The following is a 23,839-nucleotide window of genomic DNA, read 5'->3' as shown; positions in this document are numbered from 1 at the left end:
TAACAGTTTCTTTTGTTTAGTTTTAGTTCAAATAAATTGACATGTGGTTGCATTCTAAGTTTGGTGTTGCTATGCAACAAAATTTACTTCCAATCTTTACTAGATACTTGCATCAATTCCAAGTGAAAGTGTCACACTAAGTTTGGTGTGCCACTTATATTTTTATGCAATGTATCATGCACACCCTCTTATGTTTACAATCATAATGTTTCTGTTTCTCTGTGCCTTGATGGTTACTCTTAATTTTGCTTGCTTAAGCACATGTATTACTAACATTTCATTGTGTAAGACATTCATGATCCATCTTAGCCCCATAGCCATTGTTCTAATTGTTGCTTGAGAAGGAGCAAGCATTCTGAGTTTGGTATGGGAAGAAGAAGAATGGGAGGAAAATGACAACAATAGAGAAGATGAATTACAAGGTTGTAAAGTTCCTTTTCCTCTCATTTATTTCCAGCACTTTAAATTGCATGATTGTCTTTATATTCTCTGTATGCATGTGTGGTATGAATAAGCATAGCTTGAATTTTGATTTGCAACATGTTGCTGTGACATTATGACTACCAACTTGAGTTTTGTGAATTCAAAAGTAGTAAAGCATCATGATTATAAACAAATAAGGAATTAAAGAAAAACTTAGCATGTGCATACAAGTATTGGAAAGCTATTATGGTTAATTGTTGCTCAATTGTATTAGATTTTATTTAATTGAAGTTTTCATCTAGTACATTTTGTGAAATCTTTTGAAATCATGAAAACCTTGAAAAAGTAAATGCAAAAAAAAGGGCAAGAAAAGAAAAAGGGAAAGAATGAGAAAGCTGAAGGCTCTGAGTACCAATGGCAATTTATTTGCTAAGTACTTATGGTGTTTATGTATCAAGCCAAATGCTTGAAAACAAAACACTTAGAAGTCAAGGTTAGGCTCAAGTGCAAAAACACTCCCTCAAAGCTCAAGGTTCTGAGCATCAATGATTAGAGAGTCGAGAAAAGAAAAAAAATTAGCTTAATGAAGTCCTCTAATTCAAATGCTTGTGGTGCTTATGTATCAAGTGGTAATACTTGAAAACAAAGCATTTAGAATCATAGCTTTGTTATTAACTCATGAGGCAAAGCACCCAGAAGGAGAAGCTAATAAGAAAATCAAAAGCTTGTTTCAAGGAAGAATTATAAGGAAAACATTTCATAAACTGAACTAGATAGAAGCATCAATCATTCATATTTCTTTTGTGATTGTAGCATGCATGGAAAACTAGCTTGCCATGAACATTAACTTGCTATTCTTCTCACCTTGGATTGTCAATCTTTATTGCATGATTCTTTTCTTGCTTGGGGACAAGCAAGGTTTAAGTTTGGTGTTGTGATGACATGTCATCAGGTCATGTTTTTCTATGCTTTTTCATACAAGAAATTGATGATTTGTGCTTAAATATTGAATGCTTTTGTGCTTAAATGGTATATTTCCTTGATCTTTTAATTTATAAATCTTGTAGGAAATAAGAAGAAAAAGAAGCAAAGAAGCACAAAATAAGCTAAAAAGTAGAAAAAAAAAAGAGCTTTGGGGCACACTTTGAAGTTGGAGCACACTTTGGAGCCTTAGGCCACGCTTTTAAAAGCGTGGCCCATGACCAAATCAAGGGAGAGTGGCAATCAGCACTCAAAGCTCGGCTCTCCCCATGAACCTAGCTTTTCCGTACAAGAAAAATGAGCTTGGTAGCAAGAAATTTCGCTAAGTTAAATCTGGGCGTTCACAGCATGACCATGCCTCCTTGAAAGGGCCATAACTTGAGCTACAGATGTCCGATTGGTGTGCTTCTAGTTGCGTTGGAAATCTGACATTCAGAGCTTTCCAATGATATATGGAAATCCATATTTGGCATGAAATTGAGGCACGAGTGAAAGGCATCTTTAAGAGCCAAAAATAAGCAAAAAATTCAGCCAATGCTTCCACCAAGATTCGAAGAGGGAGCCTCACTCCAAAACAAAGTAGCGCTCATATGGAGAGCTCTAAGCTCTTGCCAAGAGCTTTATCATGCTTCACAAAGAAAAAAAGAGGAATACAGCATGGGAAAAGTGGGGATGCTAGGATTCGAACTTGGAGGCTTCACTAGAGACAAAGAGGAAGCTCTTGCCAAGAGCCGAGCCTTACCCTGGGAGCAACTTCCATGGGCCGAAAATTCAACCAAAATTCCCATTTAATTCAATTATTCACAAATTAAAAGGACCACTCCAAAGCAAGCAAAGCCCACATAATTCAAAGACACAGAGAAGCTAGAATAGGAATCTCATTTTGTAAATTTGTTTTTAATTTCATTTTTCATTTTCATTTTGCAAAAGCCTATATAAAGGCATTAGTTTCATTTCATGAAAGGAGCTCCATTAGGGAGGCTGGCTCCACTAGGGAGCATTAGGAGTAGAATAGAGAGCTCTCTCTTTAGTTTTCCTTTCTGTTTTGAATCTTGGATTGAGATTGGAGGAATTCTGTTTCATTCTTAATCTGAGATTTCTCTTTGTTCTTCTTCTGCAACATTTTAGTGAATTGTGATTTGAATCAAAGTCTCTTTACTGTTTTCATTTCTCTTTCTTCTTCAAGTTATTTGCTGTTGGATCAAGGAAGGAATTGAGATCTAGGCTTGTTTTCTAGTCTCCTTAACCCCTGAGATCCTCAATTTCTCTTCTGGATGTCACAATTAAGTTAAATTTTGTTTCTGTCTTGATCAAGTGAGCAATTGAGCTCTTGGCTTTCCTTATGCTTTTACTATTTCATTGAAATTGTTAAGTGCTCTTTGAGATTTCAAAATTCATCTAAGTCTTCAAGCTGATTTCCTCTTTTCCTACTTTTACTTTTCTGCAATTTCACATTTCAGTTTACATTGAGCTTGAATTTGAATCTTCTGTTCCATTTACCTTGAATTTACTTTTCTTGCAATTTAATTTCCCTGCAATTGTTCTAAGCTTTGATCTACTGTTTTCATTTAATTTCCCTGCTCCCACTCCCCTTTACATTCACTGCAATTTACATTTCTTGTCATTTAAGTTTCTGCAATTTACATTTCTTGCTCTTTAAGATTCTGTCCATTTTATTTTCTGCAACTTTAAATTCACTGCTATTTACATTCTGTTGATCAACTTCACACAATTCACTCAATGTTAGCTTGACTAAACTAATCACCCACTAAAGTTGCTTGATCCATCAATCCCTGTGGGATCGACCTCACTTAAGTGAGTTATTACTACTTGATGCGACCCGGTATACTTGCCGGTTAGATTTGTGTGTTTGGAATTCGTTTTCCACAAAAACACACCATCAAGTAATAATATCAATGACAATCTCTCATGTGACTTGACTGCTCAGAATTTGTAGTTTCTTGGTTATACTCGCAGCCACTATTAGAATAATGACTTAAATCATTTTGTGGTGGTGAGAAATATCCCATATGATTCTCTTGCTCATCTTGTGGTTCTGAAGCATATCTCCATGGATTGGAGTGCTCAGAATTTGAATTTTCTCGGTGATATTCCCAGCCATCATTAGAGATTGGTGATAGTGGGTAATATCCCATAAAATTTTGTTTGATCATTAGATGAGTTGAACTCCATTTGGATTTTGTAAAACGCAACATCAATAAAAATTGAAATTCATGCCACAGAGAAAGAATTTCTTAGTGAGGCAATAGCTCAACCACCTTGCTATCAACTTAAAACAGAGAACAAAAATAAAGAAAATGCTTGATCTAGACTTCTCACCCACTTAATCATTGTTGATCTAAATCAATCCCCGGCAACGGCGCCAGAAACTTGATGTGTATTTTTGGAAAAACGAATTCCAAACACACAAATCTAACCGGCAAGTGTACCAGGTCGCATCAAGTAGTAATAACTCACTTAGAGTGAGGTCGATCCCACAGGGATTGATGGATCAAGCAACTTTAGTAGGTGATTAGTTTAGTCAAGCTAACATTGAGTGATTGGGTGAAATTGATGCTGCAGAAAGTAGATGACAAGAAAATTTAAAGTGCAGAAAGTAAATTGGACAGAAACTTAAAGAGCAAGAAATGTAAATTGACACGATCTTAAATGACAAGAAATGTAAATTGCATCAAATGTAAAGGAGATTGGGTGCAGGGAATTTAAAGCAAGCAACAAGCAGAACTTGGAACAATTGCATAAGAATTAAATTGTATGAAAAGTAAAAGGAATTGGGTGCTGGAAATTCAGAAATTAAACAAGAGAATATAAGTAGCAATCAAACAGAGAAGTGGAAGATGAAATAAAATGCAGCAGATCTAAACAGATTTGGAAAATCACTTGAAAAATCAAAACAGAAACCAGTTTGGCTCAATTGCAAAATCTAAATGAGAGGTTGAAGATCTCAGGAGCTCAATGAGACTAGAAAACAAGTCTAGATCTCAATCCCTTCCTTGATCTAACAGCTAACAGATTGAAGAAGAAATAGAGATGAAAGCAGTAAAGAGAGCTTTGATTCAAATCACAATTCACTGAAATTATGCAGACAAGCAAACAGAGAGAATTCTCAAGGTGAGATTGAAACAGAATTTCTTCAATTCTCAACCCAAGATTCAAAACAAAAAGGAAAACTAAAGAGAAAGCTCTCTACTCCTACTCCTAATGCTCCCTAGTGGAGCCAGCCTCTCTAATGCTCTCTATCAGAGCCAACCTCCCTTTCATGAAATGAAACTAATGCCTTTATATAGGCTTTTGCAAAATGAAAATCAAAAATGAAATTAAAAACAAATTTACAAAATGAGATTCCTATTCTAGCTTCTCTGTGTCTTTGAATTATGTGGGCTTTGCTTGCTTTGGAGTGATACTTTTAATTTGTGAAGAATTGAATTAAATGGGAATTTTGATTAAATTTTTGGCCCATGAAAGTTGTTCCCAGGACAAGGCTCGGCTCTTGGCAAGAGCTTCCTCTTTGTCTCTAGTGAAGCCTGCAAGTTCGAATCCTAGCATCCCCACTTTTCCCATGATGTATTCCTCTTTTTTTCTTTGTGAAGCACGATAAAGCTCTTGGCTAGGGGTGTCCATGGATCGGATCGTATCCACAGATCCACGGTAAATATCCGCATCAGATCCGAAAATTGCGGATACGATCCGATCCGCAAATTGATCGGATCCGATCCGATCCACACCCTTTACGGATCGGATCGCGGATATCTGCTCTACATCCGCGGATCCGTAGATCCATACAATAATAATTAAAAATAAATAAATATATATGTTTGGTATTATATTTACTTGTTTGTATATTTTAGTTAGTAATTATTATTCATATATTATATTATTTTATTCTTGTTATTTAAAAAGAGTTTGATTAAAAATATTTTAGGAATAAATAAGTTTAAAAGTATAAAAAAAAATATTTTTATTGAATTTTTTTATATAGAAATATGATTAAAAAGAGAAGGTTTAACTATGCGGATATATCCGATATCCGATCCGATCTGATCCGCACATTTGTGGATCGGATCGGATCGGATCTGGCACTAAAAAGCACGGATATGATATCCGATCCGATCCGATGAAAATTGTGCGGATCGGATCGAATTTTCGGCCATATCTGATCCGATCCGATCTGCGGACACCCCTACTCTTGGCAAGAGCTCAGAGCTCTCCATATGAGCGCTACTTTGCTTTGGAGTGAGGCTCCCTCTTCGAGCCTTGGTGGAAGCACTTTGGTTTATTTTTGCTTGTTTTTGGTCCTTAAAGATGCCTTTCACTTGTACCTCAATTTCATGCCAAATATAAATTGCCATATATTGTTGGAAAGCTCTGAATGTCAGCTTTCCAACGCAACTGGAAGCGCATCAATCGGACACCTGTTGCTTAAGTTATAGCCCTTTGAAAAAGGCATGGTCATGCTGTGAGCGCCCAGATTTAACTTAGCAAAATTTATTGCTACCAAGCTCATTTTTCTTGTACGGCAAAGCTAGGTTCATGGGGAGAGCCGAGCTTTGAGTGCTGATTGCCACTCTCCCTTGATTTGGTCATGGGCCACGCTTTTAAAAGCGTGGCCTAAGGCTCCAAAGTGTGCTCCAACTTTAAAGTGTGCCACAAAGCTCTTTTTTTCCTCCTTTTTAGCTTATTTTGTGCTTCTTTGCTTTTTTTCTTCTTATTTCCTACAAGATTTGTAAAATTAAAAGATCAAAGAAATATACCAATTAAGTACAAAAGCATTCAATATTTAAGCACAAATCATCAATTTCTTGTATGAAAAAACATAGAAAAACATGACATGTTGACATGTCATCAGCAACAAAGGCAAGGAAGAGATATAGAGGAACTAAACCGCTCCATTGGATCAACAAGAGGAAGTAATAGCCACCGTCACTAAGGTGGACCCGTTCCTTAATTCCCTTGCTTTTATGTTATTTTTCTGTTTTTATGTTTTATCTGTGTCTTGTCTTTATTGCATGATCATTTGTGTTTCTGTCTTAAAGCTATGAATTATTCCATGCATCTCTCACCTTACTTAAAAGAAAATTTTATTTGAAAAAAAGAATCAGGAGATACATGAATTTCAAGTTATATAATAAGAATGCTTCAATTATTTTGATGTGGTGGCAATACTTTTGTTTTCTGAATGCATGATTAAACAGTGATGTTTGAAGTTAGAATTAAGAAAGTTGGCTATTGAAAGAATGATGAAAAAGGAGAAATATTATTGGTAATCTGAAATATCCAAAAATTGATTCTTGAAGCAAGAAAAAGCTGTGAAAAGCATAGAAAGAAACGAAAAAAAAAAAAGAAAAAAATGAGAAAGAAATAAGCAAAAAGAAAGAAATAGAAAAATCCATTACTGCCCAAAAATACAGGAAAAGGAGGGCAGAGGAAAAGCCAATAGCTCTTTAAACCAAAACGCACGAGCAATAAAAATGGTCCAAGGCTTTGAGCATCAATGGTTAGGAGGGCATAAAAGAAATAATTCTTAGCCTAAGCACTCCAATGGACAGTATCCCTAACCATATGCTTGTGCCGTAAAGGTGTCAAGTGAAAAGCTTGAGACTAAGCGGTAAAAGTCGTGATCCAAAGCAAAAAAAAGTGTGCTAAAGAACTCTGGGTACCTCTAACTGGGGATTCTAGCAAAGTTGAGTCACAATCTGAATAGGTTCACCCAGTTACGTGTCTGTGACATTTATGTATCCGGTGGTAATACCGGAAAACAAAGTGCTAAGGGTCACGGCCAAGACTCAAAAAATAGCTGTGTTCAAGAATCAAAAAGAAATTAACTAGGAGAGTCAATAATATCATCTGGATTCTAAGTTCCTAAATAGGCCAACATTTCTGAACTCCAATGGATAGTGAGATACCAAAACTATTCAGAAGCAAAAAGCTACTAGTCCCGCTCATCTAATTGAAACTGAGCTTCATTGATACTTTGAGATTTATTGCATATTTCTCTTCTTATCTATCCTACTTGTTCTTGGTTGCTTGGGGACAAGCAACAGTTTAAGTTTGGTATTCTGATGAGCGGATATTTTATACGCTTTTTGGCGTTGTTTTCATATAGTTTTTAGTATGTTTTGTTTACTTTTTATTTTGTTTTTATAGGTTTTAGTGCAAAATTCACATTTTTGGTTTATACTATGAGTTTTTGTGTTTTATGGTGATTTCAGGTATTTTCTGGCTAAAATCTGAGAGTTTTGATGAAGTCTGATCCAGAGACAGAGAAAGCACTGCAGATGCTGTTTGATTATGACCTTCTTGCATTCGAAAGAGTTTTTCTGGCACTACAGAAGCCCAAATGGCACGCTCTTAATGGCATTCGAAATCTAAAATCTTGGGCTTTCCAGCAATATATAATAGTCCATACTTTGGTCTTGAATGAATGCCCAAAATTGGCGTACAAACGCCAGCCAGTAACCCTTTTCTGGCGTCAAAACACCCAAAGAGATTCTTGGCGTTTTGACGCCCAAAATGGCATCCAAAGTGGCGTTTCAATGCCCAAGAAGGAGTAAGCACATGGAGACACTCAAAGCTCAGCCCAAACAATAACCAAGTGTACCCCGGAAATGGATTTTAGCACTATCAACCTTAGTTTATCATATTTCTATAATCCTTAGTTATTAGTTTAGTATAATGATGAGCGGATAATTTATACGCTTTTTGGCATTGTTTTTAGTATGATTTGATTAGTTTTTATTATATTTTTATTAGTGTCTATTCAAAATTCACATTTCTGGACTTTACTATGAGTTTGTGTGTTTTTTCTGTGATTTTAGGTATTTTCTGGCTGAAATTGAGGGACCTGAGCTCGATTCTGATTCAAAGGCTGAAAAAGGACTGCTGATGCTGTTGGATTCTGACCTCCCTGCACTCGAAGTGGATTTTATGGAGCTACAGAACTCCAAATGGCACGCTCTCAATTGCGTTGGAAAGTAGACATCCAGGGCTTTCCAGAAATATATAATAGTCTATACTTTGCTCGAGTTTTAACGATGCAAACTGGCGTTCAAACGCCACTTCTCTGCCCTATTCTAAAGTTAAAACGCCCAAACTGGCATAAAAGCTGGCATTTTAACTCCAAGAGAAGCCTCTACACGTGAAAGCTTCAATGCTCAGCCCAAGCACACACCAAGTGGGCCCCGAAAGTGGATTTTTGCACTATTTACTTATCTCTGTAAACCCTAGGTTACTAGTTCATTATAAATAGGACCTTTTACTATTGTATTTTCGTCTTGGTCATTCTGGTTCCCCCTCTGGGGCCGAAGCCAATGAACACCATTATCACTTATGTATTTTCAACGGTAAAGTTTCTACACACCATAGATTAAGGTGTGGAGCTCTGCTGTACCTCAAGTTTTAATGCAATTACTACTATTTTCTATTCAATTCAAGCTTATTCTTATTCTAAGATATTTACTCGCACTTCAACCTGATGAATGTGATGATCCGTGACACTCATCATCATTCTCACCTATGAACGCGTGCCTGACAACCACTTCCGTTTTACCTAAGATTGAGCGTGTATCTCTTGGATTCCTGGCTCATGCGTGTTGATTGCCTCTCCTGACAACAGAGCCCTTAACTCCTTGAGATCAGAGTCTTTGTGGTATAAGCTAGAATCCGTTGGCAGCATTCTTAAGATCCGGAAAGTCTAAACCTTGTCTGTGGTATTCCGAGTAGGATCTGGGATGGGATGACTGTGACGAGTTTCAAACTCATGAGTGTTAGGCGTGTGACAGACGCAAAAGGATCACTGGATCCTATTCCAACATGATTGAGAACCGACAGATTATTAGCCGTGCGGTGACAGCGCACATGGACCATTTTCACTGAGAGGACGGGAGGTAGCCATTAACGCCGGTGAAACCCAACATACAGCTTGCCATGGAAAGGAGTAAGAATGATTGGATGAAGACTGTAGGAGAGCAGAGATTCAAAAGGAACACAGCATCTTCACAGGCTTGTCTGAAATTCCCACCAATGAATTACATAAGTTTATCTATCTTTATTTTATGTTTTATTTATCTTTATATTTTCGAAAACCCATAACCAATTTGAATCTGCCTGACTGAGATCTACAAGATGACCATAGCTTGCTTCATACCAACAATCTCCGTGGCTCGACCCTTACTCACGTAAGGTATTACTTGGATGACCCAGTACACTTGCTGGTCAGCTACACGGAGTTGTGACGAAGTGTGAATCATAATTTGAGCACCAAGTTTTTGGAGCCATTGCAAGAGGATCACAATTTCGTGTACCATATAAATACTACTTTTCTTATTGTACTAGACGTTCAGAGCTGGTCTGGGACCTTCGGGTTCTGGTTCACCACCATTACCACTTTACATTATTTTCGAGATCCATTGTATTCTCTACAGTATGAGTCTCTGAACCTCATAGGTTAAGGTGAGGAGCTCTGCTGTGTTTCATGAATTAATAAAAGTACTACTATTCTATTTCAATCTGTGTTTGACTCTATTCCAACATGTATCTTCGTTCTTCAACTTGATGAAGGAGATGACCCGTGACAATCATCTCTATTATTCTTCAACCTATGAACCGTGTGCCTGAAAACCACTCGTGTTCTACTTGAGTTCAGTAAGAGGCTGTGACAGGTAGTTATTGAGCGACAGCTTGATTATACATCTCTTAGACGGCTAATCTGAAGACTTCGTTGGGGACTTCTCGAGACACCAGTTCAGCCAATTTCGGGGAGATTAGGATCTTTGTGGTAAAAGCTTGAATCAAGGAGAAGCGTCCTCTGATCCGGAAGGTCTGACCTTTTCTATGGCGTTCTGAGTAGGATCAGGGAAAGGATAGACTGCGAGAGCTTCAACCTCATTCGTATTGGGCGCACACTAACCCTGGAGTTCAGTCTATGTGAGGAAGGTTGGTAGCCATTGAACCGGCACTTAACCACATACAACCTGCTATGGAAGGAATCACTCACAGTTGGAGAAGATAGTAAGAAAGGATTGATTCGGAAGAACAAAGCACCTCCGAGACCTTAACCAGATTCTTACCATTGAATACATAAGTATCTTATTTTATGTTTATGCTTTCTTAAAAACACATAACCTTTATTCTCTGCCTGACTAAGATTTACAGGATAACCATAGCTTGCTTCAAGCCAACAATCTCCATGGGATCGACCCTTACTCATGTAAGGTATTACTTGGGCAACCCAGTGCACTTGTTGGTTAGTTGTGCGAAATTGCAAAGTGGTTCGCAAATCCGTGCACCAATGATCCATAATCCTTTAATAGGAGGATGGTAAATGATCCAAAGTTGGATCAGATTCTAGAAGACATATGTCTACCTAAAATCAAGTGGATCAATAACACAAAAGGCAATCCAAACCAACTAAGGAGAACAGATCTCAAACCAGTTGCTAGGGGTTGGCTGGACCTTGATTGTTTGAATTGTGCGATTCATCAACACCACGAAAAGCCAATCCTTATCGCAATAAGAACCTAATGCACTCAATTGTTGCTGTTAAGTGAGTTCGGTAATCTCTTTTAGCTTGGTCTGAATGCTTTTGAAAAACAACTTCAATATGTTACTTTTGCTTCATGAATGCTTCGCATTTTCTTCGAGCTTGGTTATGAGCACTACCATGATTTCTAACACGTGTTTGTAATCGCTCCTTCTTTTTCCAATTTGAAAAGCCCTCTTTTACAAAAGCATCACCACTCGCACCATCAGGTTTCATAAGATAGAAATAGAGACAAACGACAGCATCTTTTGAAATACTATATTCCAACCAATTGCCAAATTCTTCAAACCAATTAGCATTAAATCTACGGAGAGAAGTCCCAAAATATGTTTGTGAAAAATCATGTTCTCTTGGTTGACAAGGACTTTTTTGCAAATAAGCTCATCTAACTTCATCTCTGTCATTTGGATCATAATTTGAAATTTTGGGTCGTTGTCCAGGATCAGTTACCAGACTTTCCACATTGAATTCTAAGAACTTTTTATTAGAAGAGACTAATGGAGTGACTTCAGATTCTAGTGGTAGCTTTCTTTTGAAATATTTTTTTATTACTATTTCTAAAAATAAAAAAAATATATTCTAAATTAGTAAATTGATCAATTCACTTTAAAAATTTATATGCAACATAATTACATATAATAGAATAGAACGAAAGATAAACAAATAAATAATAAGGATCAGTAAATTAAGAATAAAATAAAATATATAAATTCATGAAGAGAATAAAAAATTAGATTAATACCTAAACTATAATTGCTTTAATTAAAATTTTCAATTGAAAATATCAAAAAGAGAAACAATGAAATTGAAAGTTACATAGAATCATAGAGAGCTATATAAAAAAATAGAAAATTTAAAATGTACCTTTTGATGAAGAGAAGATGATTACTAGACAAGAAATAGAAAAAGAATGTTAAAAATATGAAACTAAGAAGAGAGTTTAAGAGAATAAAAAAGTGATGGCTGAAATTTGAGAATGGGAGAAGACTAAATTTGATTAGGTTAACTAATAGTCAAAATGATAGAAAGAAAAAGTGAGTTTGGGACTTTAAATAATTGGGCTTAATTTATTTATAGTTGAGTCATTTAAAATTTAAAATGGGGACATATATATATATATAGGTCCGTGCCTGCTTATTATATAGGAAGTTAAAAATATTTTTACCTGAAAAGTTATTTAATAACAAAATTGAGTTTGTTCAAAATCAGAGAGAGAGAGAGAGAGAGAGAGAGAGAGAGAGAGAGAGAGAGAGAGAGAGAGAGAGAGAGAGAGAGAGAGAGAGAGAGTGCCGCTTTCTCAATCGAAAATGAAAACTGTCAAGATTAGCCGACTGAAGGATTCTTTCTATCACCTTACGTAATTTCTTGATGGATTTTCTGCCATCACCTACGCAATTTCAAAGTTGCATTTTTCATGAGATGTGTGTGTTGAAAATTAGATTATAAAAATTAATGTCATCTTTATAATACAATAACATGATTTCAAAACATGCAAAATGAAATAACAAAGTACAGTTTAATTAATTTGCACAATAAAGTAAATATGATACTTATATAGTAGAAGTCAAATGTGAATAGCAATGATTGCTTTATGTCCTAAGGTACCATATTAAATTGTGACTTAAATTTATAATTATTAGTTAAAAAACTTCCAATGATGTACTATTTTTTATTATTTTAGTTAAAAATAATACATTTTGATATTATTTTTTAAAATTATTGACATCAAATTTTGATAATATGTGCAAAAATTTTGAATGATGTCTTAAATTTCTTCTTAATAGAACAATAAGACGACTTAACACGCACATCAAGAAGAAATTATAATTTTTATGCATCTAGATATTCAAAAGATACAAAAAAAATTCTTATAGCAAGCTTCATCAACTCAAAAGTTATTTGGATGGTTATGAATCAAAGCGATAGACAAAACTAAAAGTTGCAATAATGATATCGAGTGAAAAGAAGGTGGAAGGAGAAGAAAAAAACGAGAAAGGAGAACGATGCAATATAAGGGTGCGTTTAGTTTGCATTTTTATTTCCTATTTTCATTTTTTAGTGAAGACTATTTTCAGAATTTTGTTAAAAATAAAAAAAGAAAACAGTGAAAACAACAAAATCCTATTTCCTGTTTTTCACCCCTTGTTTTACAAAATTCTAAAAACAGTTTTAAGTGAAAATGAAAACAGAAAATGCAAACCAAGCATACTCTAACAGTGACACTTTATTGTGTGCTTTTATAATTTTCTGATAGTATATATATGTGTGTGTACTTTCATAATTTAGCATTTTAAAAGTATTTTATAGTAATTTTAATTTTAACAAAATATGATACAAGGTCACTAATATTAAAATGATAAATAAAAAAATGAATAATATATTAATAAAAAAATAAAATTAATTTCTTAAAAAATAATAGAAAAACAGCTGAACATCCACTATCGTGTCTGTTGAGTCACTTGTAATTAATCAAGTGGACTAGATTTAATGATTACCAAGAAAATAACATTGTTATAATATAATAGTTTATTTGGTTAAGACCAGTAGTATGATATCCAAATGCATGGAGGAAATTCAACAAAATTGGGGGTGTTTAAGTGAGTGAGAATTAAAGAGAAGATACATATGAGGCTTAGCCTTGAATATACACTGTTAAATTAGAATTCAAATAATGAAATTAGGCATTGAAAGTGATGGCGTTGTTGTGTGTAGGAGTGGGACATGGGGTTTTGTCATTCAATGTTTTTGTATGTATAGTCAGCGAATTAAAAGAGTTTGAAGTTTGAATAGTTTACTATGTTCAACTACCACGAATGTTCACGAGTAAGGTCAAATTTGACTAAAAGCATATAAAAAAATACATCAATCCTCCGTCGCCCCTCAAACCCCTCAAAAACAGGGCCAAAAAAACTGTCATCTACCTCCTGCTCCTCAACTACTCCTCAACTACTGTACTACGATGATTATTTCTATACATGCAAACACAATGGCACACATACAAAAAAAGCTTGCTCCTAGGCTATATATTCCCAGATCATTTTTTGTTGCTTTCAACTCTGCTTTGAAAGCAATCTTAGCTTTGTCCATCGCATCTCTGCATCACAATCCATGAAGTTGCACTTTAAAGAGGATACAGTTACAAAAGAAACTAGTGGGTCAACTGGTCAATTTAGTTAAATTAAAATAATGGGACCTCAGTTCACTGTTCCTCTCCTCCATATTATTCCTTAGTTTCTCAATCTCACGTTGCATCTCCATCTACATTATAAATTTTCCATCATATATAACAGCACAAAGCATGTGCAAATTAACAATCTCAACCTGACTAGAAAATGAAAAAAAATTACAAAAGAAAATAAAAAATTAAGTGTAAAGAAAAATACGAGGAACCAAACTAGTTTCCATGGTTTAGAGCCACCCTTTATACAATTTTACATACAAACTTTTCACACAAAATTTGTTTCAATAACAATAGCCATTTGAATTACTCATGTTCCCTAAACCCATGTATCTACTATAAGATGCAAAGGCATAAATCTATATCAAATATAACCAAATCTCTCATGTCATGATTAAATGAGAATATGAGACATACCCCATGAGTAGTACGGTTGTTATTTAAATAAGATGAACATTGAGAATGATTACAATCATTCCATCAAAAGACACAATACCACACAAACAATTTCTACAAGAGAAATATTTGGCTCTCGTTTGATTACAAGATTTAAAATCTATGGGTTAACCAATTGGAGCTTTTAAAAATTCCATCACAATATGTAGTCAACTGACCATATTTTAAATTCTAGAGAAAAGCAATTTACAGAATGACATATTAGATATTTGCAGTTAGCATAATTCCCTCTCAATATTAGATATTTGCAGTTAGCATAATTCCCTCTCAATGTTATTCTTCAATGTTATTCTTCGGTTACAACGATATCAAACAGGATAAAAGTAACATCAGAAACTTAGTTACATTTGAAAAGACAAAGAACTAAGATGTTAGCCTGAAATTCCAACACCATTTAATGGGGTAACTTAACAATCATGTCATTGTATTAAAATGTACCATTGTTGTCCAGAACAAGAGCTAAAATTAGATGATTTGCAATTAGTATTCCTATTATTTATGTCAACTACATTAGTATGCAATATTCCAAATATTACTTAGACTACTAGGTTCATCTCATCCATGTGTACCTATACCATAATTGCAAACACGAGTTCCAAATACCTGTAACCTCTGCACTTCAGCTTCGAATTTCGACTGGTTGGACTCTAGAATCATTTTAGCCTTTCAAGGGACAAAAAGAAAAAAGGAGAAAAAACTTATGTTAGTACACGAAACTGTATTTTAGATTCCAAGAAAGTGGTAAAGTTCACAAACGAAGAATACAAACATCAAAAGACCTCACCCTCTTGCAGGATGATTCTTGAAAATTTTCCAAAACTTCGGCAGTTATTGCCTCAGCCTGCCTTTTGGGCAGTCCTTGCTCCTCAAGTTCCCTAGTCTAGAAAGCAAAAGCCGTAAGCAAGACAAAAAATGGTAAGACAAACCACTCATTATCGAGCTTAAAATTGCAAATTAGTTAGAAAACACAACAAAAAAAACCATGAAAACAGAAAATAAAAAATGGAAAGAAGGTAATTTAAATTACAATAGCGGTTGTATCACCAATCCCTCCCTTTGCGGAAAATAATCTGAGACTTGAGTTGAAAATTTTGGACCCAAAGCCCGACAATTGAGCCAATCGCTTGCAAGCCGCAGCCATTTCCTCAAAACCCTAAATGTGAAGAAACTGAATCCAAGGACAGAAAATTAATCAAACACGAACGAGGCTAAGAAAGCAGAATAATTTTTCCATGATTTGATTTTGATTCCTCACAAATCAATACAATTTATCGGGAACCAAAAAAGATGAGAAGGAAAAGGATAGAAAGATTTTCATTGAGTTACCTGAATGTGAAAAGGATGAGGAAATGCAGAAAAGGAAAGGAGAAATTGAATCGGTAGTTTTGAACTGCTTTTGTAAAAAGAATGACTAAGTGGCATAGTTGTAAGAACCGAACCGATGATCAAACCGGTCAAGTTATTAGTTTATTGGTTTACTGATTCAACCGATAAATCACTGGTTGAATCGGTAAAACCGGTTTCACGTAAATAAAAACTATAATAGCAAAGGTATAAAACAACAGCTATTACAAAATACAAATTCACATCAATTGTTCAATGTTGGAAGCATAACCTATTTCCAACAGTTCAATTCAAAGGGTTCCTGTTAGGCAAGACAAAAGCAACCATATATGCATTCACTAAAATTTGTTTTGGACATAAAACCAGTTTTGCCGACATGTTTTCAAGCCTCAATTTGCTGAATGATTTAAACTATGAGCAACATTGGTACCTAACTAAGACAAATAGCCATGAGAAATTGATGAATGGATAACAAGCACTTAACTCACAAGTAAAATGGTTGCATTCAACTTGAAAATAACCATTCAATTCAACACATTTAAAAGCAACACCATAGTAGTTCAACAGCAAATAATTCGACAAAAAGACACAAAGTCACTACACTAAACAGATGCACAATGGCATAATAGTTCAATAGCAAATAACTTCGATAAAAATTGCTAGAAAATCCAGCAATCCTTCTTCTAAAGCAAACAGGCATAATGGCATAATCAAAAATTAATAAAAAAATCCAGCAATCCAGCAATCACTACACTAAACAGATGCACAATAAAAAATTCAACAAATTCAGTAATTTCATAATCAAGAATCAACAAATTCATAATCAAGAATCAACAAATTCAACATAACCAGAAAATCTATTCAGCTATTCAATATTTCCATATCCAGCAATATAAATTCACAGCAATGTTACATCAACAAAAACAACCATAACCATTACAAATCAGAAAAAAAAAAACAATCTGCCATTAACTAGTTCAACAATATAACAAGTTATAACTCAACAATATATACATAATCAACAATCTGCCATTAACCTATCAGTTATTCACTCCCTTAATCAAATTAAAATCCAACTAAATAATGCAAAAAAACAGAGAATAGATTTCACAGTTTGGAGACCAACTTCGATGAGACAGATTCTGGCGACGGAGAGGCAGCACCGCAGCAGCGACGGAGGGCAGCACCGCAGCAGCGACGGAGGAGATGCGACGGAGACGAAGCAGAGGAAGAGAGTCTTCGAAACTGAGAGGGACTGCGAGGAAGAGAGTGTTGGTGTGATGAGGGGAAGAAGAGACTCAAAATTGTTGGTGTGATGAGGTGAGGAAGAAAGGCTTCGAGATCTCCAGCCTAGGTCCAGGGGTCAGGGGAAGGGTATTGGGGATTTAGGGTTAGGGCTTTTTCTTATTTTTTATTTTTAAAATAAAATGACGTCGTTTTTCGGTAAGGAAAAACAAAAAAGTTCCAAACCGGCCGAGTTTCACAAAACCTCCAGTTCGCCGGTTTTAACCCGAAATTGGCCGGTTCAAACGGTTCTATCCGATTTTGTTCTTTATGCGGTCAATTTATTCAACTAGACCAGCGAAGTGACTGGTTCACCGATTTTTCGGTCGGACTGGCTGGTCCGATTCGGTTTTTACAATTATGCTAAGTGGGCTTCTATGGATAATAACAGACTTCTTTCGTTTGGTAAGAAGCCAAAAACCAAAAAAAAAAAAGAAGTATTGGCCTATTGGGTATAGTTGATGAGTGAGAGAGTAATGGATTAGTGAAGAAAATTTTTCATTGTTAAAAAAAAAGGTGAAAAAAAATGTTATTGTCACTAGTTTAAAAGAAATAAGATTTAATTACTCTATTGGTCTCTATAGTTTCGCGAAATTTTCAATTAGGTCTTTATACTTTTTTTCTTTTTAATTGAGTCCTTGCACCAAATTTTTTTTTAATTGGGTCCCTACACTTTTTTTTTTCCTTTTATTTAGGTCCCTATACCAATTCTTTTTGTTTTAGTTGGGTCCCTATAAAATTAAAAGTCAATCACTACTAAGAGGGACTTAATTGAAAAAAAAAATAGTGCAGGGACCCAATTAAAAAGAAAAAAAGTATAGGGACCTAATTGAAAATTTTATGAAACTATAGGGACCAACAGAGTAATTAAACTAAGAAATAATGTAGAGTAATGATGTTATGAAATTTTCATATGCTAACAACTACATAGCAGATAAACCTCCCATACCTGCCACCTATCTTTCCTTTTACACCAATTCTTCTTTTCAACAAATTCTCAACCATGCTCTTCACTCTTTATTTACTCATACGTTCTGGATTATATTCATATCAAAGCTTAAAGATATTCTTCTTTTTTCCCTACACAAGGGATCAAACATTATATTGGGTATATCATAATAAATTACTAATAGGAGGTTTAACAACAGAGATATTGTTATAAAATAACTAAATAAATAAATAAGGAAGAGATAACAAATATAAAATAAAGAAATATAAAGAGAAAGATATTAATAGTATAGAAAGAAAGAAGAGAATGTTTATTGTTGCTGTGTGAATTGTCTCGTAACATACCCCCTATTTATATATGTATAGGGTTCACATATTCAACCTTCATTAAATGTAAATTCTTTCTTGGTAACATGAATACTGAGTCACCTATGATATTAATGATCATTCATATCCTTTGTGTTTATCACAACACTCCCCCTTGGATGACCATTTAGGATTATTGTCTTGTTAAAACCTTACTAAAGAAAAACCCAGTGGAAAAAAACCTTAGTGAAGGAAAAAGAGTACAATATCCTTTGGTGATGGAGACTGCCTCATTAAAAACTTTGTCAAGAAAAACCCAATGGGAAAAAATCTGACCAAGGAAAAAAGAGTACAGTCTCCCCCTCTTGCCGACATTATTTTATATCTCGAAATCGGCGTATCCCAATCTGATGTACCAATCTTTCAAAAGAAGATTTTGGGAGTGACTATTGTTAATAAATCTGCCAGATTATCACTTGAGTGAATCTGTTAGACATCAATTGTCCCTTGATTTTGAAGATCATGAGTGAATAAGAATTTGGGAGAAATATGCTTTGTTCTATCACCTTTGATATATCCGCCTTTAAGTTGAGCAATACATGCTGTATTATTTTCAAACATGACAGTTGGAGCTATCTTCTGATCAATCAGTCCACATGATGACAGAATATATTGGATCACACTCCTCAGCCAAAAACACTCGCGACTAGCTTCATGTATCGCTAGTATTTCAGCATGATTAGAAGATGTTGCAGCAATCGTCTGTTTCGTCGACCTCCATGATATAGATGTACCACCATATGTGAAGAGGTATCCTGTTTGAGATCTCCCTTTGTGTGGATCAGACAAGTATCCAGCATCTGCATAGCCAACTAGTTGTGACTTGGATCCATAGGGATAGAACAATCCCATATCAACCGTTCCATGAAGATATCGAAAGATTTGTTTGATTTCACTCCAATGTCTTCTAGTTAGAGAGGAACTATATCTTGCTAGTAAATTCACAGCAAATGATATATCAGGTCGTGTATCGTTAGCAAGATACATTAGCGCTCCAATGGTACTAAGATATGGTACTTCAGGACCAAGGATATCTTCATTTTCTTCCTTAGGACAGAACTGATCCTTTTCCACATCCAAAGATCTTACGATCATTGGGGTACTTAATGGATGTGACTTATCCATATAAAATCTCTTCAAGATCTTTTCTGTGTATGTTGTTTGATGAATAAAGATCCCATTTTTTGTATGCTCGATCTGCAGGCCGAGAAAAAATTTAGTTTTTCCAAGATCTTTCATCTCAAACTCTTCTTTTAGAGTTTTTATAATTGTTGGAATCTCTTCAGGAGTCCCAATGATATTTAAATCATCAATGTACATAACAATTATAATGAATCCAAATGTAGATTTCTTTATGAAAACACATGGGCAGATATCATCATTCTTGAATCCATTTTTGGCCAGATACTCAGTAAGACGATTATACCACATTCGTCCAGATTGCTTTAGACCATATAAAGATCTTTGCAATTTGACTGAGTATAACCCTTGTGAATATTCATTGGATGGTTTAGATATCTTTAGTCCTTCAGGGACTTTCATATAGATATCCTGATCTAATGAACCGTATAAATAGGCTGTTACCACATCCATTATATGCATATGTAGTTTATGATATGCAGATAAACTGACCAAATAACGCAATGTTATCACATCCACTACAGGAGAATACGTTTCTTCATAATCTATACCGGGTCTCTGTGAAAAACCTTGTGCCACAAGTTGGGCTTTGTAGCGCACAACTTCATTTTTCTCATTTCGTTTTCTCACAAATACCCACCTGTATCCAACAGGTTTTACATCTTGTGGTGTACGGACTATAGGTCCAAAGACTTCACGTTTTGCAAGTGAGTCTAACTCAGCCTTTATGGCTTCTTTCCATTTTGGCCAATCATTCCTTTGTCGACATTCTTCAACTGATCTTGGCTCAAGATCCTTACTTTCATGCATGATATTCAATGCCACATTATATGCAAATATTTCATTGACAATTGTCTTATTTCGGTCCCATTTCTCTCCTGTAAAGACATAATTTATCGAGATCTCGTCATTTTCACAATTTTTAGGTACCTAAACGTCTTCTGGCGTTAAAACTCTATCAGAATTTTGGACAACTGCAGGTGTCTTTACTATGTCTTTTTCAACAGGAATCATATTTACCTCTTTTCTTTTTCGAGGATTTTTGTCTTTGGAACCGACAGGTCTGCCACGCTTCTGGCATGAATTTGCTTCAGTGGCTACTTGTCCTACTGGGATATCAATTCGAATTGGGGCATTTTCCGCCGGTATATAAGATTTAGTTATCCTCTTTGTATCGGAAAATGCATCAGGCAATTCATTTGCTATTCTTTGCAAATGTATAATCTTTTGAACTTCTAGTTCACAATGCCCTGATCAAGGATCTAAATGCATCAACGATGATGCATTCCAATTAAGTTCCTTTTCAGGAAGCTTATTCTCTCCCCCTAATGTTGGAAATTTTGATTCATCAAAATGACAATCCGCAAACCGGACTTTAAATACATCTCCAGTTTGTATCTCAAGATACCTCACTATAGAGGGAGAATCATATCCAACATATATTCCCAATTTTTTTTTGGAGTCCCATTTTGGTGCGATTAGGTGGTGCAATGGGAACATATATCGCACACCCAAATATTCTTAAATGGAAAACATTTGGCTGCTGGCCAAAAGCTAATTGCATAGGAGAGAACTGAGGGTAACTCGTTGGCCTCAAACAAATAAGTGCTGCGGCATGTAAAATAGCATGCCCCCAAATCGAGGTTGGGAGATTTGTTCTCATAAGCAAGGGTCTAGCAATTAATTAGAGGTGCTTAATAAGTGATTCTGCTAACCCATTTTGTGTGTGAACATAAGCTACTAGATGTTCAACACTTATTCCATTAGCCATACAATAAGCATCAAAAGCTTGGGAAGTAAATTCACCAGCATTATCAAGACGAATTGCTTTGATTGGATTTTCTGGAAACTGTGCTTTTAATCGAATAATTTGAGCCAATAATCTCGCAAACGCCAGGTTGCGAGAAGATAATAAGTACACATGTGATCATCTCGAAGATGCGTCTATCAAGACCATAAAATATCTAAAAGATCCACATGGTGGATGAATAAGTCCACATATATCACCTTGAATCCTTTTTAGGAATTCAAGGGACTCAAATCCAATCTTTACTGGTGATGGCCTTAAAATTAACTTCCCTTGAGAACATGCAGCACAATAAAATTCACTAGATTTAAGAATCTTCTGGTTCTTTAGTGAATGTCCATGAGAGTTTTCAATAATTCTCCTCATCATGGTTGTTCCCAGATGACCCAATCTATCATGCCAAGTTATGAATTCATTTGGGCTAGTAAACTTCTGGTTTACAATGGCATGTGATTCAATTGCACTAATCTTGGTATAATACAATCCAGATGAAAGTGAGGGTAACTTTTCTAATATAACCTTTTTATTTAAATCATGAGTTGTGATACATAAATACTCATGATTTCCCTCATTCATTGTTTCAATATGATATCCATTTCGGCGAATATCTTTGAAACTCAACAAGTTCCTCAGAGACTTGGTAGATAATAGTGCATTATTTATTATAAATTTTGTTCCTCCGAAAAACAAAATTATAGCTCTTCCAGAGCCTTCTATCACATTGCCTGAGCCAATAATAGTATTAACATATTCTTCTTTTGGCACAAGATGGGTAAAATATATAGTACTTTTAAGAATAGTGTGCGAACTTGCACTATCCGCAAGGCAAATATCTTCGGAATATGTCCTTGCCATTTTTCTTCAAAAATAAATGATAATAATAATGAAATGAGTAGAAGTACATGCACAGTAAAATTATTCACATGAATACTTAACAAACACATACATATATCAAACTATTCCATCATTGATCAAATAGCCAATATTTCCTTCAAAATCCTTAAAGAAATTAGATACATCATAATGAGTGGTGGAATTTTCATCATTTGAAACAAAATTTGTTTCCTTTGCTTTGTCATCCTTTTTCAAGGATGCTTGATAAAGATCAACTAGGTGCCTTGGGGTACGACAGGTACGTGACCAATGGCCCTTTCCACCACAACGGAAGTATTTATCCTCAATTGATATACTTTGCCCAATGTTTCTTTCTTTATCCCACTTTCTGGTGAGATATTTTCTTGTGAACATAATTTTTTTTCCTTCCATAATTTTTTTTGTTATTAAAATGTTGCCATTTACTTCTTCTGGGGTTATAATTTGCCGCATTTGGTTCAGAAAATGAGGCGGCGCCAGCTGGGCGCACTTCATGATTTCTTAAGAGCAACTCCTTGTTGCGTTCAGCAACAAGAAAGCAAGAAATTAGCTCAAAAAATTTTTAAATCCTTTTTCTCGATACTGCTGCTGCAGGAGCACATTCGAGGCATGGAAGGTCGAGAAAGTTTTCTCTAATATATCGGGTTTGAGGAAGTATCACCGTCTTTTGATGATTGTACCTTTCTTCAAGGTCTTTCCACAGATCTGCAGGATCTTTTAATGTGGGATATTCATTTTTCAATCATACGTCAAGATGACGACGAATAAAAATTATGGCTTTGGCTATATATCCTTCTGGGATGTATTATTTTCAGCCTTAATGGTATCTCCAAGATCCATTGAATCAAGATGGATTTTAACATCCAGTATCCATGATAAATAATTATTTTCAGATATATCAAAAGTATTATATTCAAGATGAAAGAGATTCGACATAATAAAATTTTGTTACCTGAAGTCTTCCTAAAATTTTGTTAGAGTTTCGTGCTGATAACATGTTATAAAATAGAGTCCCGCTAGGGAGACAATGAGGTATCTATACAATATGTACAATGGACTGTTTATTTGGTCCAATATGTATTAATAATGTAAATTAAACATCATTATCCCTAATTTCTAATTACTTTTTGTGATATCTACCCCCAATTTACCCCAAATTCTTTCACATTAACTCTTTATAACCCACCATTACCTACCCTCCAAAAAACCTTTGTTTCGCAGAAAAATCCCCCTTTCTCCGCCGCCCCACCATGTGCGCAGTAACCTGCATCCTACCGCTCTGTTTCTGCACGACGTGTAACCTCCGTTCCTGCCGACCAAAACTGTCGAGCTCCGCCTCCTCGCGTCAATGCCCTCGCCGGAAGAACCTCCGTCACTCCTCACGCGGCCAAACATTTGTGACCTGCAACTGTCAGCATCGCCGACGTGAGTTACAGCCCCGAACCCCTGCGCTCGCACCATCCCAGCGCTGCTGCCTGGA

At 35.3% G+C, this 23,839-nt stretch overlaps 1 protein-coding gene across 1 annotated transcript; it reads right to left on the bottom strand.

The window, feature by feature from the left end:
- Positions 1-13,690: 13,690 nt before the first annotated feature.
- LOC112782772 (uncharacterized) lies at positions 13,691-17,365 on the bottom strand. The gene is made up of 6 exons (XM_025825340.3): positions 17,068-17,365; positions 15,625-15,765; positions 15,382-15,477; positions 15,201-15,260; positions 14,157-14,221; positions 13,691-14,057 (listed from the first exon to the last, which is right to left on the bottom strand). The coding sequence occupies exons 2-6, from the start codon at positions 15,736-15,738 to the stop codon at positions 13,910-13,912; spliced, it is 483 nt and encodes a 160-aa protein (XP_025681125.1). The 5' UTR covers positions 15,739-15,765; positions 17,068-17,365; the 3' UTR covers positions 13,691-13,909.
- Between the last annotated feature and the right edge of the window lie 6,474 nt (positions 17,366-23,839).

This window comes from Arachis hypogaea, chromosome 20 (assembly GCF_003086295.3).
Source record: "Arachis hypogaea cultivar Tifrunner chromosome 20, arahy.Tifrunner.gnm2.J5K5, whole genome shotgun sequence".
NCBI lineage: Eukaryota > Viridiplantae > Streptophyta > Magnoliopsida > Fabales > Fabaceae > Arachis > Arachis hypogaea.
Note: the sequence above shows the minus strand (reverse complement) of the source record. Positions and strands in the feature narration are given on the sequence as shown.